Source organism: Prionailurus viverrinus, chromosome B3 (assembly GCF_022837055.1).
Source record: "Prionailurus viverrinus isolate Anna chromosome B3, UM_Priviv_1.0, whole genome shotgun sequence".
In the NCBI taxonomy this organism is placed as follows: domain Eukaryota; kingdom Metazoa; phylum Chordata; class Mammalia; order Carnivora; family Felidae; genus Prionailurus; species Prionailurus viverrinus.
In genome coordinates, this window is record NC_062566.1 from 113,771,245 (window position 1) to 113,792,611 (window position 21,367).

At 48.1% G+C, this 21,367-nt stretch overlaps 1 protein-coding gene across 5 annotated transcripts in view; it reads right to left on the minus strand.

Moving 5' to 3' along the window:
- The window catches only part of DPF3 (double PHD fingers 3), a 258,505-nt gene that overhangs the window by 170,463 nt on the left and 66,675 nt on the right, over window positions 1-21,367 (minus strand). Inside the window, exon 1 of one of the 5 annotated variants that reach the window (XM_047862556.1) lies at window positions 5,246-5,494. The exons of 2 other annotated variants lie outside the window; for them this stretch is intronic. In XM_047862556.1, the coding sequence (XP_047718512.1) occupies window positions 5,246-5,487 (242 nt within the window). In that variant the 5' untranslated portion in view covers window positions 5,488-5,494. Of the gene's footprint in view, window positions 1-1,116; window positions 1,411-1,448; window positions 1,510-5,245; window positions 5,495-21,367 lie in introns of those variants that run through there. 2 more of the 5 variants (XM_047862554.1, XM_047862555.1) reach the window with 2 other exon arrangements.

Consider the following 21,367-nt stretch of genomic DNA (forward strand, 5'->3'; position numbering starts at 1 on the left):
AACCACCTCCCCAGGCCTGAGTGAGGCCAATTCAGGTCAATCCTAGAGTTTCTGTGGCCAAGAGGTGCTCTCTTTCTCCCAGTGTGGCAAAGCTGATAAAAATGTTTACCTGAAAGCTGTTGGGAGACACCCAGGCAGCAGGCCTGTCTGCAAAGGAGGCCAGTGTAGAGGGGAGCAGAACTGAGAGGAAGGGGGAGACGGAGGGAGTTCAAATGACCTTGTTGAGCCCCCAGACCCAGTCCCAGGTGAAGCAGATGCACTCCTGAACTTGAAGCTACACGAGCCCATACATTCCTCTCTGTGCTCCAGCAGCGTGGGTTGGGTTTCTTGCCATTTGCAACCTGAAAAAGCCCTGACTGATGCACATTCCAGAGTTTGATTTTACCAACAAATCCTCCACAAGGCTGAAGAAGAGCTGCCCCCCGCCCCCCCCCGCACACACACACACCTCTGGGTTTCTCAAATGCTACCCGGATGCTTTTGAGATAAATATGGGTTCGTGGTCATCAGGTGCCGCATATCCAACCTGAGTGGGGGTCAGTCAGGGAATATTGGAGATGGCATCTCAGCGAACTGCACCCTGTGGCTTACCATAGTCCCCACCATTCCCTATTGCCTCCCATCAAGTGCATTTTCCTCATTTACTTTACCTGCCTGGTCCCTTTAAGTATATCAATTTATCATCCCTTATAAATGGATGGCTGAAAGGATGGATGGATGGATAAATGGACCGTTTGATCATTCAATGCATAAACCTGTAGATGGATGAGTGGATGGGCGGGCACCAAGTGGTTATGTATTTGCACGTCGAGCCTGCACACACATAGGCACAACACAAACAATGAAATGCAGTCGGGGACCATTTGATAACACAGGAAAGCAAATAGCCACAGACTTACTTCCGTGTGGCTTTCGTCTCTGGAATAACGGGGGATGACTCTCTGGGTAGCATTCATCCCATAGTTGCCCTCCTCCCTCCCAAGCCAAGATGGTTCCCGCACTCCCACCAACAGTGCAGCACAAGGAGAAGCCATTCCTGCATTCACAGGCAGCTGCCTCAGAAGAAAACCTGGCCTGAGGAAGTAGCCTCCCTCCCCTTCAGTCCCCAGCATCTACCTGGATCTGGACACCAGCCACAGAAACAGAAACAACTACAAAGAATGCAGGCAGTGTTTTGGTGCCTGGACTTGGGGTAATGATCGGCAGTGTCCACAGATGTATCCACGAGGCTCTTGCCTTGAAACAAGGATGTGAGGGGTCTAGGGTGACCAAGGAGGGCCACCAGGTGGCTCAAAGAACTGAGAAAACAATAGGAAGACAGCAACAGTGGAGCTCAGAGCCTCAGCCACCGGGCTGGAGGCGTCGGCACGACTTTGGGGAGGTAGTTGGTGATTCACATAGAACCACGCTGTGAACTAGTCACTGTGGGGGGGGGGGGGTGTGCTCACGGTTCAGGCAACTGCTTGCTTCAGAAACTAGACAGTGTTCGTTCGCTCCACTGTGAACCGTATTCCCCTTTCATTGTCTTTGTGAAGTCATCACAGAGTTCCAAGCGTAAGAATCCCTCTTTTCCTGGGTCAGACCAGGAAAGCAGCACTCGTGCTGAGTGGCACCTGGACCAGGCCTGTTCATGCTGGGTATGTCACCCCAAGCGTGAGGCACGAAACACATGATGTGAGGGTTCTGCATCTCATCTATCCGTACTGCCAGGAAATGAATGCATAGAACAGTGGGAGAAAACAGAGCGGCACGCACAAATACTCCAAGGCCATAAAAGAAGGGTAGCTGCTGAGGGGGTAAGAAGTACTAGCTTCCTCAGGAATAATCCTTCATGGTGGATACCCTTCCTGCCTGGCATCCACTTTCCAGGTGACTCAGTCCCAGAACTGAGGAAACACAAGCGTGGGACGAGCCATGGAAAAACAGACTCCCACCGAGGAGCAAAGCAGGCACCAACAGGGGTGCCTGGGTGGCTCAGCTGGCTAAGCGTCCGCCTTCAGCTCGGGTCATGATCTCGCGGTTCATGAGTTCAAGCCCCGTGTCGGGCTCTGTGCTGACAGCTCAGAGCCTGGAGTCTGCTTTGGATTCTCTATCTCCCTCTTTCTCTCCCTGCCTCTCCCCTGCTCACATTCTGTCTCCTTCTCCCTCAAAAATAAACATTAAAAAAAAATTCTTTTTAAAAAGAAGGCACCAACAAACGTGAGAACCAGCGAGCAAATGGTCTCTCGCTGGGGTTCCCTCTGATGGGGTCTCTCCAGGGGTTCCATCAGCCCCTGGAACACCACAAAAGACACGATACTGCAGAAGACTGACACAGGGTCTCTCCCCTCAACATGCTTATATTTGAGAGAGGCAACAAGACCCGTGAGGGGACAGACATAGGAAACTGTATACAACCTGGAGTCGAGAGTCCTGGGTTCTCGTCCGGCTCTGCAGCTTTGGCCTTGAAGCCCACCACTGATTTTCTGGGCTTCAGTTTCCTCATCTGCAAAGTGAGACCCCCTCACAGCTCAAAGGTTGTGTGAGCTCTGGGTTGCCGGATTAGCCAATCATCAAGGGGCTGCCCAGCGTTTCGACACCACGCTTTGGGAGAGGCACGTAGATATTCACGTTCAGAATCAGCTCCTGGGAGCGGAAGTGAAGATGCTGAGCCCTGAACCTCTGCTGAGGTTCCACATGTCAGGTCACATGCCCCCAAGCAGCGCAAAGGCTGAGACCCACTTTTTTTCAAAATTTTTAAAGTTTATTTATTTTGAGAGAGGGAGGGAGGGAAGGAGAGAGAGCGCATAAGTGGGGGAGGGTCGGAGAAAGAGAATCAGAAGCAGGCTCCGCGCTGTCAGCATAGAGCCCTAGGTGGGGCTCGATCTCACGAAACCACGAGACCATGCCCTGAGCTGAAATCGAGAGTCGGACGCCTAACCAACTGAACCACCCAGATGCCTCCACATTTCTGATTGTCCCCGAATACATGTATCTTCAGCCCTGGGTGTTTATTTTTTATCTTACCAGGAGGAAAGAATTTGGATTCTGTTAAAATATATACAAAGGGGATGCATTTGTTTATTTTGAAGAATGTATTTTCGGATATAACTGGTGAGGAGCAAGGTTACAAACCCTCCTTTTCTCTGGGCTCATGGGAGTGCTATTCCTCCGAGGTGATTTCTCCAAAGACCACAAATGGCCAGATCTTCCATTTCTCATCTCCTGACCTGTCTCAGTTTGATACCGTGGTCAGGGACAGCTGTCGCATTATCCTTCAGGACCTCGGTGCTCCCACGTCCACATCCTGCCATCATCAGCCCCGTGGAGGTTCAGGGTCCCTGCCCACTGCCCACCTTTCCACCCACCCCATGCAGTAAAGCCACCAGATAAAATAAGGATAAAATAATTTGAGTGCTAGATCAAGAATATCCATTTTTAGAGGCACGTGGGTGGCTCAGTCAGTTAAGCGGCCGACTTCAACTCAGGTCATGATCTCACAGTTCATGAGTTCAAGCCCCGCGTCCGGCTCTGTGCTGACAGCTCAGAGCCTGGAGCCTGCTTCAGATTCTGTGTCTTCTCCTCTCTCTCTGCTGCTCTTCTGCTCACACTCTGCCTCTCTCAAAAAGAAACGGTTAAAAAATTTTTCTTTTCATTTTTAGTATAAAACATTTGCCTTTCCAGGTAGCGAAACTGAGCAATTCCCTTCCGAGAATAGAAAAATGCTCTCCTTCTAAGCTTGTGGTCACAGAACCTCAGCCCAGTGGCCCTTGTGTCCCCTGGCCTCAAAAATGTCTGCCTTTGCCTCTTTCAGGGTGAGCGATGAAGGCCATGGCTTCCAAGGCTCATGGTAACATAGGCAGTTCCCAATTGGATGCCAACGGTGCTTGGTCAAAGAACTGCTTATGGCTGGAGTCAAAAACATTTCTACACAGAGCTACTGGCTCCAGAGCAGAAGGTCTGGCAAGAGGGGGAATGGGGAGAGAAGGAGAGAAATGTAATAGGTACTGCCGTATAAGTCTCTAGGGGAGACCTCAGTCTGAGACATCTCATTTAAAAAAAAAAAAAAAGGTATCACCTGGCAAAGGCTGCCACATGGGTCATGAACTTCTAGTTCTAAATCCTGGCTATATAAGAGAGAAGCCCAGCATATCCTCCAGCTCTGGGTTCCTTAACAACACCTGCCGTTCTTTTACCTGCCTCCCTGGGCACCTGGAGTGGAAGTGCCATGAGGGCTGGGCTGGTGCCCTTTTTCTCTCGTCACCATATACCCACCATCCAGTCCGGGACCCAGACTCATGGCGAGCACTCGATGAGCTTTTGTTCGATGCATGAATGACTGTCTACGTTATCCGATATATCCCAAAAAGCATCATGAGTTTGTAGTGCAAAAGGTCCTGAACAACTCAAATGAGAAAAACACAAACATGTCCCGTGAAGAGGGCTGGCCTGAATGACATCTGGGGTCATCTGCAATACCAGAGGCCCTTGAGCCTGTCCTATTCGGGCAAGTAACTTCCCTGCAAGAATTTCAAACGCTTTCTTCAACACCTTAGCCCAGGTTGAAGTCCTCAGCCTGTGCCCAGCACCGGGTGATAACCCCAGGAGGGAAGTGTGCCGAGAAGCCAAAACCAGGAACACGAGGGACAAAAAACTAGGGCAAAAGCGCCTAGGTGGGGACGGATCCAAAGAAGGAACAAGAGAAATACTTGAAGATGCAGCATGGCTGTCCAGGACATACACACTCACACAAACACAAAGATCCTCCTTCCAGATCCACACTGCACCCCCTTCCCACCCCCCCCACCCCCATCCCATCATTGGATGACAGTGCTGCTTTGTGGAACAGAACAATAGGCACATTATGCCAACCTATAATTATCCTAGGAGAAGCGATAGTGAAGTCAAGGCATTACATGAACATTGGGATACTGGATACCATCCCACAAAAACAACAACAAAACAACAACAATCCACCAAAATCCCTAATTTAAATAAAGACTGAAAGCCGTCCGGAGCCAGTACCCTTTCACATTTATATGAGGGTGGGATTTTTTTTTTTTTCTTTCCACGTGATTATTTAAGCACAAGGCCTTCTTTCACTGGAATTGGTAGAGTACTGGGGGCAGGGGTTGGGAGGTTTTTTGTTGTGTTTTTGGTTGGTTTTTTTTTTTTTTTCAAAAGGAGGCAGAGAGTAAAGGAAGTGAAGGGCGGGAGCAGGTGCCAAGGCTATAGGCTGTGACCCACAGGCCGCCCTCAGAGGTACCTGGGTCTGAGTCCACCCAGTGAGTCTTCCATTAACAGAGATTCCTTTCCACCACGGCAACAAAACGAGTATCCAGGGACGTGGGTGTAAGACACACAGAGTCCCGGGTGGTGTCCTGGAAAAGACAGGGACCAAAAATATAACGAGAATATCTGAGATCCCCCTCTCTCTACCATAACTAGATGCTTCTGTGGTTTATTCAAGAACTGCGTGCCCCATCTCTGCCGCGTGCGAGGAGCCATCAAGCCAGCAACTGAGGAAAATTAACAAAGACGGTCACTTTCTGCTCAGAGCCTCGGTTTCCTGAGAGTGCCGGCCAGCCCTGGAGATGCACACCCACACACACACACACACACACACACACACTCATGCTTCCAAATTCAAGGTGCAGCCCCAGACTGGCGTGGGGCCGCACTGACGAAGGCCATCTCCACAGGCCATCACTGAAGAGGGAGAGGACCTGCCACTCCTGAAACAGAGGTGGAGCCAGAACTCTCTGAGCCAAAGGAGCAGAAGCTGCCGGCATGGGGCACACAGGGTCATCTTCGTGTGTCCTGGCGAAAGCAAAGGGGTGGAAAACTGATGGTTTGTTTTTCAAACACATCCCTAGTTTCGACGCAAAGGTCTCTCTTCTCTTTCAGGGGGAGCCTTCCTCCTGAACCACAGCCCCATGTGCTCTGCCTCTTCTGGACCCAGTCAACCCTCCTTTCTTTTTTTCACCTCAGGCCTTCCCTTCTTTCACCTTCTCCCCACACTAACGCAGGGATGGCATGAGAAGGCCGTCAATCGTCAAAGGACCCTTCTAGCAATGATCCGACCTCCTTCCTTACGTTTACTGAAAAGCTCCTCCCATATAGCGTATGTTCGTCTGTCCATTCCATTTAGAAACCATTAACCGTCCTTCCTCAGAAGCCACTGGTTCTTAGGGACTCATTTCCTCCTTTTCTTGCCAAATCCAAAAGCCACTTCTTGGGCATCGTGCTGCTCGACCACCATTTGATGATAGAAGCCACATATTCTTTGAAACTCCCAGAACCTTGATTTCCCTCATTCCTTTGGCTCCCTCAGCGAGTGTCCCCCCCATCCCGGTGCCCAGTGGTGGGGGTGGGGGGCGGGGAGGACAGTAACAGGAGCTGCTCCTCGCCTTCCACTCATCTCTGCACAGCTACTAACGATGGCTTGCGCTGCATCAGCCAAAGGGCTTTAAAGGACTCAAAGTGTGTCCACACTCGTTACCTCCTGCAGCCACACAGCCCAGTCCTGCAAACTTTGGAAAAACATCTTACATTGTACTAATTCTCCCCCTGGAGAAGAAGACAGCCTATTCTTGCAACCGCCACTCTTCTGGAAGTGTGGAAAACCAGGGACGGAAGTACCACCAAATGACTCCTGAACTGTGACATGATTTTGTGAGTCATTCCTCCCCAGAGTCCTCTGCTCACTGCCCCCTCTCCCTCAGTGTTTTGCTGTGCACCTTATCACAGAGATAACTGCACCTGCCTCTATGCTGGGAGCTCCGGGAGGGCGTGGAATAGACTGGTCTCTTTTCCGTCCCCATAACTGCCAAAGGCTTAAATGTTTGTTGAAAGGCAGCAAGAGCAGGAGAAATCCGGCATCAGATCTCATCTCGACACCATTCCTCAGGATGGCACCTTTGGAAAACTCTTCAGGTTTATTTCTGGCATGGCCTGTGGGAGGGCATGGCCTGTGGGAGGGTCAAGACACTGAGTGTTCTCTGACCTTGGGCACTTCAGAGGCCACCATGACACCACACTGAAACATCCAGGCAGGACCCCAAAGCAAACACTTCACCTATTCAGGATACAAATTTAATGGGTCTATGCCACTTAGTAATTCTGTAATTGCCTTCCTTCCTTACTGCCGGCCCTGGGGCAAGCTCCTTAAGATATTTGTCCCTGCTTTCTCATCAATAAAATAAAGATTAAAGTACGTGTCTCCTAGGACTGCTGTTAAGATTTGACAAACAGCCACTAGGGGAAGTGCCTAGCGCTGTGCTTAATATGTTAGCAGAGCGTCCATATATCCTTCTTTATCATGATGATTGTCACTCACAGGTTAGAAAGGGTGCATGATATTGACTCCCACACGACTTTGATACAGCCCTTTTGAATTGGCTGCTTTTTTTTTTTAATTTTTTTTTTCAACGTTTATTTATTTTTGGGACAGAGAGAGAGAGAGCATAAACGGGGGAGGGGCAGAGAGAGAGGGAGACACAGAATTGGAAACAGGCTCCAGGCTCTGAGCCATCAGCCCAGAGCCTGACGCGGGGCTCGAACTCACGGACCACGAGATCGTGACCTGGCTGAAGTCGGACGCTCAACCGACTGCGCCACCCAGGCGCCCCATGAATTGGCTGCTTTTGATGGAACTGCCCTTTGACAATGCCTCAGCAACAAACCACGAAACTGTCAGCTTTTAGGGGCACGTGAGTGGCTCAGTCAGCCAAGCATCTGACTCTTGATTTCGGCTCGGGTCATGACCTCACGTTCTGTGAGATCGAGCAGGGTACAGGGCACTGCACGGAAGGCACGGAGCCTATTTGGGATTCTCTCTCCCTCTCTCTCTGCCTGCCCCCCCCCAAAATAAATAAATAAACATTGAAAATAAATGAACTTTCAGCTTTTAAAATATATGAGGTCGGGGCACCTGGGCGGCTCAGTTGGTTAAGCATCCGATTCTTGGTTTCGTCTCAGGTCGTGATCTCACAGTTTGTGAGTTCAAGCCCCATATCAGGTTCCATGCTGACAGTGCACAGCCTGCTTGGGATTCTCTCTCGGCCCCTCCCCCTCTTGCTTTCTCTGTCTCTCTCTCAAAAATAAGTAAATAAACTTAAAAAAAATTTTTTTTAATTTTTTTTTTAACATTTATTTATTTTTGAGACAGAGAGAGACAGAGCATGAACGGGGGAGGGTCAGAGAGAGAGGGAGACACAGAATCTGAAACAGGCTCCAGGCTCTGAGTGGTCAGCACAGAGCCCGACGCGGGGCTCAAACTCACGGACCGTGAGATCATGACCTGAGCCAAAGTCGGACGCTTAACCGACTGAGCCACCCAGGTACCCCTAAAAAAACTTTTTTTAAATACAACGTCATGTGAGAAACAGGTATTTCTCCCTCTCTCCCTGCGGTCACCCAACCCTAACCTCAGGGATGGGAGAGGACAAGCTCAGAGATGGGGTTAGGGATGCCGTGAGAGTTAGGCATGGGGTAACGTCCAGGAACAGAGGACCGAAGTTGGATGAAGGGTCTTAAAGCAGGGAGGTCAGAAATGGAGTAGAGGTCAACATTGGATGGTGCACAAGTGAGGTGAAATTGAGGGCTGACTGAGGCTCACATTAATTATTTTAAGTTTTCATCCCCACCCACCACTATAGCATCAAAATGCCCCACTTTGTGAAGGGGGTAAGGGGGGAGGAGGGAGAGAAAAAGAACCCTGAACTGAGTGAACATTGTATTTTTTTTAATATTTATTTTTGAGAGAGAGAGAGAGAGAGAGAGAGAGAGAGCCAGAGCGTGAGTGGGGGAGGGGCAGAGAGAGGGAGGGAGACACAGAATCTGAAGCAGGCTTCAGGTTCTGAGCTGTTAGCACAGGGCCCGACACAGGGCTCCAACTCATGAAACGCGAGATCATGACCTGAGTGGAAGTTGGACCCTTAACCAACTAACCCAACCAGGTGCCCCCGAGTGAACATTTTTAGGCCACAAGACATTTTGACTCAAAGAGTAAGTCGCGATGCTGGTCAAATCCCCTAGTCCTTTTCCACAAGGGGTGCTCACAAGAGGGACTGGCAAGAAGCTTCTAGTAGGTCGCTCAGCCTATGGGATATAAAATGCCTGGTGAATTTTGCATTCTAAGGACAGGAGTTTTCCAAATTAAAATTTTAAGACTGTATGAAAATAGTTCACCATTTACTTTTAGGATGAGGTAGCGTTTAGACTGTCAGCCTGAAAAACCAAAGCTAGCATTTTCGGGGCTGCTGAGGTGGGGGGGAGGGAACAACCTGTTGGTTCTGTCGGGATCCCTGAGATCCTGGACGAAGAAAAAGAGAGGGGTCCAAACACCTTCTCCCACCAAGAAACCAGCCAGAGGTCTCTGGGCTTATAAGATGGACATTTCAAAAGCCATGACTTAGACTTTAACATTCTTGGGAGTTCAGGAATAATCCTGTTGATGTAGGTTCTAACCCCAACCACACCATCTACTTGCAGTGCAAACTCAGCCAGGCGATTTCACCTCTCTGAGCCTCTGTTTGCTCCCCTTGTCCTTCTGGGCAAGCTTAACTTAGCAGTGCCTTTCAGCTCTAATGTTCATTCAGTCAAGAAATGTTCACTGAGCACCTACTACATGCCAACACCCTTCTAGACAGTGGGTATACAGCAGGTTCCTGCCTTCGTGAGGCTGACACTCTAGCCCCAATATCCTATGACTCCTAAGAGGCTGTGAGGACCACACCCTGCATGATATGCTTGCGTATGTCAGGAAAAGAGACGTGACGGGGGCTCCATACGAACTGACTTAAGGTGAGGGGTGGGCAAGCCATTGTCGCCGATCAGTAAATAGGACAACAGAACTTCTTCCTTTGGATTGTTTACTTTAAGTTGCCGGAATGGACAGGAGAGTGAAGAACATGAGGTAGGCAGAGTGAGTGCAGAGGAAGACAAGGCAGGGAAAGGATGCGTGGTTCTAAACAGAGGCCCCATATTCTGCGGGGCTCATGCTAAGATTTCACCTGGCAATACCGACTCCCTTTCAGTCACGGGGAAACTTAACATCGTCACCAAACAGGGCTCAGTCCCGCCCAGCACTGGCCATTGACTGATGACACCAGTCCTGGTTCCTCCTGCAAGGACCCTGGGCAGAGGCACATTAGGGGAGGAGTGGGAAGGACACAGGAACCACAGAAAGGATAAGAAGCCACAGGTCAATGTGGTCCACACAAGCCACCCTCTCCCCACCCACGTGCAGCCCATTTGCTGCCTCCCCCAGAGCTTTTGGGGCCACTCTAGGCCAGGGAGAAGAGGAGGGCATGGGGAGGCTTTGTAAGGGTGGGTTCCCCCACATTTCAGAAACCCATCTGGGAGAAGGGCAGGTTCTCAGCCTGCCTGGGAACCAGGGAATAAGCACTGGGGAAGGGGGGTTGTGTGCGAGAGTCACCGTCACCGGGGCGCTCCTTTGGAATGTAGATCCCCGGCTCCACCCCACTCTCTCCTGGTTCAGTAGATCAGGGTGGAGACCAGGAGTCTGACTTTCCACTCAGCAGCTGGTAATTCTGATGCAAGCAGGCTACCACCCTCCCTCGAAGGCGCCCAGTGAGGAGAGAAAGGGATTTGAGCTTCCAGAGGTGGAGCCTCACCAGCTAAGTGACTTAGAGCATTTGCTGTCCTTCATTTCCTTTCAAAACCTCAACTGTCCATCCACAAAATGAGGATGATGCAAATGAGTACCTGCTTCTCAGGATTAGTGGGAGGAGCAAGTGAGAAAAGCATCAATCCCGCTGCGCGGTAAGAATTCGGCAGACTGCTGCTTATTATCCAGGGGGTGACTTCTATAAGTGGGTTCTTCCACATCAGCCCCTTCCTGGACTGGAGCACATGGTGGGGAGGATGTGAATGATGCCAGTGGGCGGCAGGGAAGCCTCTAATACAGAAGGCGGGGTTACCAAGGTCTCCTTGCGCCCCCCCCCCCCCCCCCATGACCAGCACCAACACTGTGGTCCAGGAACACACTCGGTCTGGATCTGGCCAACTCAGAACACGCTAGCTGTTGTGCAAGAACTCAGGGCAGAGGGGCGCCTGGGGGGCTCAGGCCACCGAGTGTCCGATTTCAGCTCAACTCATGATCTCATGCCCCCCCCCCCCAATCGGGCTCTGTGCTGATGGCCCAGAGCCTCGATCCTGCTTCGGGTTCTGTGTCTCCCTCTCTCTCTGTCTCCCTACTCATGCTCTGTCTCTCTCGCTCGCTCTCTCTCTCTCTCTCTCTCAAAAATAAATAAACATTAAAAAATAAAAAAAGAACTCAGGGCAGAGAGGGGCACACATAGCATGGGGTGGTCCTCCCATCAGAGATATGGTCTGGAAGGAGATGAGGATGCCGGACAAAAAGGATGGCAAAGGAGCAGGGAAGAACAGGAGAAGGTGAAACATATTTACCCCAGTGGCCTCGTGCATTGGCAACAGTGTCTCCAAGCTTCAGAGTTATAAAGGAGGCAGGTCACGCGTGGAAGACGGTACGAAGAGTAAGAATGGGTGCTGCAGGGGCGCCTGGGTGGCTCAGTCGGTTAAGCGTCCGACTTTGGCTCAGGTCACGATCTCCCGTCTGGGAGTTCGAGCCCCGCGTCGGGCTCTGTGCTGACAGCTCAGAGCCTGGAGCCTACTTCGGATTCTGTGTCTCCCTCTTTCTCTCTCTTCCCCCGCTCATGCTCTGTCTCTCTCTTCTCAAAAATAAATAAATGTTAAAAAAAAATTTTTTTTTTTTTAAAGAATGGGTACTGCATTGGGGTCTAAAACACACATGGAGTGACTCTGCTTCACAGGAGCTACTCAGGGGCGCCTGGGTGGCTCAGTAGGTTGAGCATCTGACTCTTGATCTCGGCTCAGGTCATGATCTCATGGTCACGGGATCAAGCCGCAGGTCGGCATGGAGCCTGTTTGGGATTTTCTCTCTCTTTCTGTCTCTCTCTCTCTCTCTGCCCCTCCCCTGCTCACACTCTATCTCTCTCTCAAAATAAATAAACAATAACAACAAAACAGAAGCTACTCAGAAGGGAAAAAAACAGACTTAACTCTAGGAACAAAGATCTCTCCCCGAAATCCAGGAATGGTAGTAGAAATAGGGTCCTCATCTGCATCAAAAGAACTCTCGCTTCCCAGCCAGGTCTGGCATACCGCCGTGGCCTTCCCTATCCTAGAGCTGGCCCCTAGGCTCAGAAGACCCCTCCCCACCATATATGAAAATAGGGCCGTTGCACACATAATTAGTTATAGTGAGATCGTGGGGAAGGCCCTAATCAAATATGACTGGTGTGCTTATAAAAAGGGGATGATCGGACACAGAGGCACGCACACAAGGAGAATACCATTTGAAGATGAAGAAGCTTGGGACGATGCTTCTAAAAGCCCAGGAACACCAAAAACTGCCAGCAAACCACCAGAAGCTAAGAAGAGGTCCAGCACAAATTCTCCCTCACAGCCCTCAGAAAGAAAGAACCCTGCGAACACCTTGATCCTGACTTCCAGCCTCCGGAACTGAAACAGTGAATTTCTGTTACTTAAACCACCCAGGGCCACCTGAGTGGCTCAGTCAGTTAAGCATCCAGCTTCGGCTCAGGTCATGATCTCACTGTTCGTGAGTTTGAGCCCCGCATCGGGCTCTGTGCTGACAGCTCAGAGGCCTGGAGCCTGCTTCAGATTCTGTGTCTCCCTCCCTCTCTGCCCCTCCCCTGCTCATGCTCTGTCTCTCTTTCTCTCTAAAAAAAAAAAAAAAAAAAAAAAAAAAATTTAAAAAGCTTTTTAAAGAAAAATAAAATAAATAAAAATAAAAATAAACCACCCAGTCTGTACTTTATTACAGCAGCCCTAACAATCCAATACGCCCACAGCCTTACTTGTCTTCACCACATTGATCACCAATGAGAAAATCAGAAACTTCCAGAAAGTCACCATATTTACTTTTTTTTTTTTTTTTTAAGAGTGAGCGCACACTAGCAGGGGAGAGGGAGAGCGGGAGGGAGAGAGAGAATCCCAAGCAGGCTCCACACCCAGTGCAGAGCCAGATGCGGGGCTCGATCTCATGAACAAGAGGTCATGACCTGAGCCAAAATCAAGGGTCGGACGCTTAACACACTAAGCCACCCAGGCGCCCCTCATATTTACTTTTCTATCCAACAAACCACACATCGTGGAAGAATTCAAAAATCAACAAAACACAGTCCTCCTGCACACAGGTAGGCAAATGTCTATCACTTTACATTTTACAAAACACTTTCCCGTGCATCGTCTAACCTCAGGCTGAGGTGGGGCTGGGTCCTGTGATTCCCATTCTGCAGAGGGAGAGGCGGTGACTGGGCCCAGAGCCCTCAGCCGCCAAGTGGCAGGCAAGCGGCTGCAGCAAGCGCTTCTGAGTGTGGGAAGATGTTTGCTGGGTGGGTGGCTCTGTGATCTCTGTCTTACTGCCTCTCTGGCAGTTTGGAGCCTCTTGCCTCTTCTGCAAGCAAAAGCCCCTGCACTGAGACAACTGGAAATCGGCTGCAAGTATCCAAAATCTGGCCCAAGAAAGCTCCAGAAGGCAAGAAGGGAGGCCGGCCAGGGAAAGCAGAGACTGGCACCCTCCACCCTCCTTTCTCCCAGCCCCTGACTCACCACTGCTGCTGTCCCTACCACCTTCCTGGGCTTCTCCTCACCTCCACCCCCACGCCCCGAATGCCCTCATTCTCACAGGCAGTCCAGGTTCCTGGTAACGGTGCCACCCAGTGTTGTCAAAATAGCGAGCAGCTGGAAAGAACCCCAGAATGAGATCCATGTGCCTCTGTGGCCTCCTAAATGACTACAACTGTGGCCGCTAAACCTGCTAATGTGCTAAGCATTTTCTGGCAGGGCCAGGAGGCAGGGCTGGTATTTTGGTAGCTGGGAGAGGCTCGCGGGCGTCATCCTCAGAAAGTGAGTCCCCGAAGGAGGTGGAGGCAAGGAGAAGCAGCCCAGAACAGCGCCCATGAAGTCACCGAGAGCCACCCCCGCGGCACTTGTCAGGATTCCTGGAGTGCTGCTGGCCTGGTGGGCGAGGCTGGCCAGGCACAGAGGCCTTGCAGGCTGGGGACAGGAACCCCCGGGGCGATGGGGGAGAGGGCCCTCTAGAATGCAAGTTATGGTGGATACTTTTTCTGCTGACGCAGAGCAGCGTATAATGCTGTCCACGAGGCTGGGCGGCCAGGGCATGGCCCTATCTCTGTTTGCCTCTGAGTTGGCAGGGGCAGGGCCCCTAGTGACCAAACAGGACAAGACACCAAAGGCAGGCCTCCCTGAGAGGGGTCTGAGGACAAGGGCACTCGGAGTGGTCCAGGGGATGGGAATCAACAGGCTGGCGGGACATCAGGAACTTTCTACACGGTGCCTCCCATTTCCCAGACACAGCATGAGCCTCTCCATAGTATCCTTGTTTTTCAGGAGCTTTGAAAATGGTTCAAAATAGGAGACCAGGAATGAGAACAAACCCCCACATCTGGGATCAAAATGGTATTCCTTCGTCCGGGATGGGCTCCACTTTGCACTTCCTGGAGAAACCAGGGGGGCGGGGTTGAAAGAGTGAAGAGGGGAGGTTGGGGGCCAAAAGATGGGCCTAGGGAAGAATTCTTTCCGGAGCCATGTGGTGACAGGAAATGGTGTGGGTGACAGAGCAGTGCTGCTCAGGTGAGGGAGATGTAGGGTCGTTCTGGGAACATATAAGCCAGTAAAACCCTGACAGGATTCAGTCTGGAGGGGAAAAAAAAAATCCCAGCTGATAGAAACTGCTGAGAGCTTGCAGCTTTTAAAGCCCTTCTAGCAAAAGGATCTTTGGAAGCTTTGCAAACCCTGACCACGCAGCCGGTCAGCCACAGCCCGGCCCACAGTGCTGAGAGCGTGTCCGCTAAATCAGAACTAATGCCCTCACAAATATCTAGTCCTGACCTCCCTCCACCCCGACCCCGGCACCCATTCTTTCTAGGTGCCGCCTTCCTCAGAAATTAAGTTTTCCTGGAGCAGAGGGGAGAAAGCTGCTGAGGCCCCAGGGGGCCAGCAGCAACCTCAGCTCCGATGCTCCAGGAAGCTGCCCCTGGACAAGGCATTTCACCTTTATGAGTCTCATTTTTCAATCTGCATAAGTGGCGAGAAGGAAGCCAAGGTTGTAGAGTCGGTGGGACGATTATTGACATCATGTATACAGGGTGCCAAGCACGGGGTGGGGGGTCAGGGGGGCACTCCCTGAGGGCTGGCCCTCTTCCTTCCCACCTTCCTCTCTGGGCCCTCCAGCACCACATCCAATGCAAGGAGGATGCAGATTAGTGGGAGTTTAAAAGTTGGGGAGACTGGGGTGCCTGGGTGGCTCAGGCAGTTAAGGGTCCGACTTCAGCTCAGGTCATGATTTCACAGTTGGTGAGTTCGAGCCCCGCTTCAGGCTCTGTGTTGACAGCTTGGAGCCTGGAGCCTGCTTCAGATTCTGTGTCTCCCTCTCTATCTGCCCATCCCCTGCTTGTGCGCTCTCTCTCTCTCTCTCTCTCTCTCTCTCTCTCTCTCTCAAAAATAAATAAACATTAAAAAACATTTTTTAAGTTGGGGAGACAAAGGCATGCTTATATAAAACAAGTCATGAGTTTAATAGAACCCCCTCCAACCTAGAACATCGTTCCCTGCCCCTCCCACCTTCCCCCACCTCCACCAGCTGATAGTCTCTGAGCTCTAGACTTATTTGAACAGGGTCACTATGTTGTACAACTCCAGGTGGGTGCCATCTGCGTTCCATTCCCTACGCCCTGAAGGGAGCCGCATTCAACAGACCAGCATGTGAATGGTGCCCCCAGAGCTGGGCAATGTTGCAGCCCTACTAAAGCCCTTCTTTAGTGTCCTTGCCCTCAGGAAACCTCTTCTAAGGCTGCCCGTGACTCTTTCTTTCTCTGGATGCCAACAGCCGTTCGTCTTTACTCTTAGGGAGCTTGTCAAACTCTGCCTTTATCCCACTGGGCTTGTGTGTGATTCCAGCCAGGGTTGGATCTTACCTTTATATTCCCTGCAGTACCTAGCACGAGGCTAATTCATGTTGTGAGGCCAGCATTACCCTGATACCAAAAACAGCCAAAGACATTTAAAAAAAAATTTTTTTTTTAATTTTAAAAACCTTAACCCTTACCTCACACCCTATCAAAAAATTAACTCAAAATGGATCATGCAGTTAAATGTAAGAGCTAAAACTGTAAGACTTCGATAACAATTGGAAGAAAATCTTTATGAACTTGGGTTAAGCAAAGGTTACTTACGCCACAGAGAGCTCAAACCATAAAAGCAAAAAATTGATTCATATATTGGACTGGATCAAAATTTAAAATATCTGTTCTTTGAAAGGCACTAACATGAAAATAGAAACATGAGCCACAGACTGGGGGAAAATATTGGCAAAACATATATCTGATAAAGGACATGTAGTCAGAATATATAAAGAACTCTTAAAACTCAATAATGAGAAGACAAATGACCCCATTTTTTTTCATGGCTAAAAGCACTGAACAGACATTTCACAAAAGAAGTAATACAGATGGGCCAAAACGCCTGTGAAAAAAAGGTTCAACATCATTAGTCATCAGGAAAATGCAATTAAAATCACAATGAGATACCACTAAACATCTATTATGATGGCTAAAATTAAAAAGAATGACAATGCCAAGCACTGGCAAGGATATAGAATAAACTGGAACTCTCAGGCACCACTGATGGAAATGCTAAAGGGTACACCCACTTTGGAAAGCAGTTTGGCAGTTTCTTACAAAGTTAAATATACATTTGTGACCTAGCAATCCTACTCCTAGGCACTGGCCCAAGAGAAATGAAAACATATGTCCACACGAAGACCTATATCCATGAACGTTCAGATCATAATCCTTTACTCGTTACGGCCAAAACCTGGAAACAACCCAAATGTTCACCAACTGGGAAATGGGTAAGCAAGTTGTGATATATGCAGCCATACATGCAACAACATGAGTGAATCTTAAGTGAGTTGCGTTAGTTTCCTATTGCTGCTGTTAACAAATTACCACACACTTAGTGGCTGAAGACATCACAAATGTATCTTGTGGTTCTGGAGATCAGAAGCCCAAAATCAGTTTCACTAGGGCTAATGTTAAGCTGTCACCAGCAGGACTTGCTCCTTCTGGAAGCTCTGAGGGGAAAACCTGTTTCCTTATCTTTTTCAGCTTCCAGAGCCCCCCTGCATTCCTTGGCTCTTGTCCCTTCCTCAAAGCCAGCCCTGCTTGAAGGAGGAGTTTGACCAAAGGCACAGAGACATAGCAAGTTTGAACTTCTAAGGAGTTCCATATTTCCAGGGTGTATAACGTGACATTGCAAAGATAAGGAGACCAAGATTCAAAGAGATTAAGTGTCTCACCCCAGGTTTTGGACGTGGCGAAAGTCACATTCAAACCCAACGCCTCTGAATCTAAACACAGACTTTTTCCCAGTGCATGTGGGCCCTTGGACTTTCCCACTTTGACCTTGAAGGCCTCCAGCCCTGGAGGTTGGATGGGCATCTCTGCCATGTTGCTCAGAGGCCCTGAACTCCCACCCCACTCCACCAGCGACAGCCTCTCTTCTCTTCAGCAGCTCAGCCTGTGGAGTTTGCATGACCATCCCCACTGCCCCGCCCTGGGCCAGCAGATTCCCACCCCCAGTTTGATGAAATTATAACCTTCATAAGATTGATATTTGCGTCCTGCTTTATATTTGCCAGCGCTCCTTGACTTAGCTTATTTTATTTGGCCTTCCCTGTTGTGTGAGGCTAAGGGTACAGATATTACCAGGCCCATTCAGCAGAGAAGAAAGTTGAGGTCCTGGAGGTGGGCACAGACTGACCACCTTCACACAGCAAGTGAGGCAAGGCCAAAATCAAAATCTTCCCCAGATGGGGCGCCAGGGTAGCTCAGTTGGTTGAGCGTCCGACTCTTGATTTCAGCTCAGGTCATGATCTCCCGGTTGGCGGGTTCAAGCCCCACAACAGGCTCTGTGCTGACAGTGCAGAGCCCGCTTCAGATCCCCTGTCGCCCTCTCTCTTTCTCTCATGCTGAGGATGGACCCTGCTTAGGATTCTCTCCCTTTGCCCCTCTCCCCCACTCACGCTCACTCTCAAAAAAAAAAAGCAACTTTTATATATATTTTATCACAACTTAAAAACAAAAACAAGGGGTGCCTGGATGGCTCAGTCGATCAAGCTTCCGACTCTTGATTTCGGTTTAGGTCATAATCTCACGGTGGTGGGAATGAGCCCCGTGCTCAGCCCAGAGGCCACTTGAGATTCTCTCTCTCTCTCCTTTTCCCTCTGCCCCTCCCCTGCGTGCACACACTGTCTCTCTAAAAAAATAAATAAATAAAATAAAAAATCTATTTAAAAAAATAAAAAATAAAAACAAAAACACTGTTAAGAAGATGAATAGGCAAGTCACAACTGAAAGTGTTCATACCACATATATGTGACAAAAGACCTATATCCAGGATCTATAAAGAACCTTAGCAACTCAGGAATAAGAAGACAACCCTTTTCCCAATTGGGCAAAGATTTGAACCGACTCTTCACAAACACAGAAGTTGATAAGTACATGAAAGTATGTTCAATATCATTAGTCATCAGGAAAATGCAAAACTACAATGAGTTACTACTCACACCCACTAAAATGGCTAAAATTTAAAAATTAATAATATCAAATGCTGGTGAAGATACATAGCAACCAAATTGTCCATACAAAGTTGATGGAAAAGTAAAATGGTACAACCATTTTCGGAAAGAGTATGACAGTTGCTTATAAAAGAACATGGACTTGACATATGACTGAGCAGTTTCATTTCTAAACATCCACCCAAGAGAAATGAGGAGAAAATAGGTCCACAAAAGACTTATACACAGATGCTCATAGCAGCTTCACTCATTATAGCCCCAAACTAAAAGCAACCCAGTGGGGTGCCTGGGTGGCTCAGTCGGTTAAGCGTCCAACTTCAGCTCAGGTCATGATCTCGCGGTCTGTGAGTTCGAGCCCCACGTCGGGCTCTGTGCTGACAGCTCAGAGCCTGGAGCCTGCTTCAGATTCTGTGTCTCCCTCTCTCTGACCCTCCCCCGTTCATGCTCTGTCTCTCTCTGTCTCAAAAATTAATAAACATTAAAAAGAATTTTTTTAATAATAAAAAATAAAATAAAATAAAAGCAACCCAATTGTCCATCAATTGGTAAATGGATAAAAATTGTGGTATATCCATATAATGCAATATTCTTAGCAATAAAAAGGAACAAACTACTACTATATACAATACTACGGATACATCTTTTTTTTTTTAAGGTCATATCATATGATTCTATTCATATGAAATTTTAGAGCCAGCAAAACTAATCTATAGTGGCAAAAACCTGGGACCAAAAATGGGGTGAGCTCCAGAGAGACACAAGGGAACTTTTGGGGAATAACAGAAATATTCTATTGTGGTTACAGTTACATGGATATATACATTTGTCAACATTCATAGACGTATATACTTTAAAAGGAGTGCACTTGATTGTATGTAAATTACACCACAATTAAGTTGGTTTAAAAAGAACTTTTTAAAAGTCAAACCACAAACTGTGAGAATCAGGTTTGCCAAATATATGACAACTATGACAAATCAATATCCTTAATACATAAAGACAACATACAAACTGATAGAAAAAGTGTTAAGACGTTAATAGATTAAAGGCCAAAGGACACAAACAAGCCACAAAAGAGGAAATAAGAATAGCTAATAAGCAAATAAAAAAATTAAACCGATGAATTACCATAGTCCACCTACCAAATTAGCAGTCTTTTGTTTGTTTTAGTAATAATGCTAGTAGGGCAAGATGGTCACTCTGCTGGCAAAGATATAAATTGGTACGTTTCTGGAACACAATTTGGCAAAAAAGATCCAGAGCCTTAACAATTTCCAGGTTACTAGACACACTTTTAGAAACCTAGCCTAAAGAATAATCAAAGATGAGCAATCAAAATCAGACATCTACAGGGACACCTAGGTGGCTCAGTCAGTTAAGCATCCAGCTCTCGATTTTGGCTCAGGTCGCCATCTCACGGTTCATGGGATCGAGCCCCATGTCAGGCTCTGCACTGACAGCATGGAGCCTGCTTGGGATTCTCTCTCCCCCTCTCTTTGCCCCCCCCCCCATTCATGCGTATGTGCACACTCTCTCTTCTCTCTCTCTCTCAAAATAAACACTTTTTTAAAAAATTAGAGAGCTACATGCAAGAATTTTCATTCATGACTTAGAGCAAGTCATTGGGCTGAGTAAATATGGATACATCAATGTAACAAAATATCAAATATTTGTTGACGATAGGAACTTAACAAATATTTCTTAAATGTACTCAATTTAGGGGTACCTGTGTGGCTCAGCTGGTTAAGCATCTGACTTTTGATTTTTGGCTCAGGTCATGATCTTGTGGTTCGTGAGTTTGAGCCCCGCATCAGGCTCCATGCTGACGGCGCAAAGCCTGCTTGGGATTCTTTCTCCCTCTCTCTGCCCCTCTCCCACTCTGCTCACTCTCTCTCAAAATAAACAAATAAACTTTTTAAATGTACTCAATTTCTATACTATATAAGAACTTTAAGGAGTGAGATGTATAGATGACTTACACTGATGGCTAGAGAAACATATATAAATTTTTTTTCATTCAGCAAAGATCAGAAATGAGCTAAATGTCCATCAGAAGAGGTAAAGTTAAATGTATCATGGTAAATCCACACAATGAAATACTATGCATCTGTTAAAAAACAAATAAGACAGACATACAGCTATTGCTATGGAATAATCTCAAGATGGACCATTAAATTTAAGAGGCAAGTTATAGAACAGGGCATTTGGAATACAACTATTTGAAATGCTATTTGAAATGCTATTTATCTCACAAAAAAAATTATTTGAAATGACATGGGGGAGGATAGATATAAATTTATGCTCATAGACATCTCCAGAAAGATAGAGGGAAAAAACAAAATGACAACAGCGGTTGGCTCTGTACTAGAGAACTACGGTCTAAGGATGGGGAATAGGAATAGGAACGAGGCTTAGATCTACTTTCCTGGTGTACTCTGCTGTAATTTTTGAATTTTTTATTATATCGAGGTCTTTTTTTTTTTAACTTTTTTTTCAATTTTATTTTTTATTTTTTAAAATTTACATCCAAATTAGCATATAGTGCAACAATGATTTCAGGAGTAGATTCCTTAGTGCCCCTTACCCATTTAGCCCATTCCCCCTCCCACAACCCCTCCAGCAACCCTCAGTTTGTTCTCCATATTTATGAGTCTCTTCTGTTTTGTCCCCCTCCCTGTTTTTAGATTATTTTTT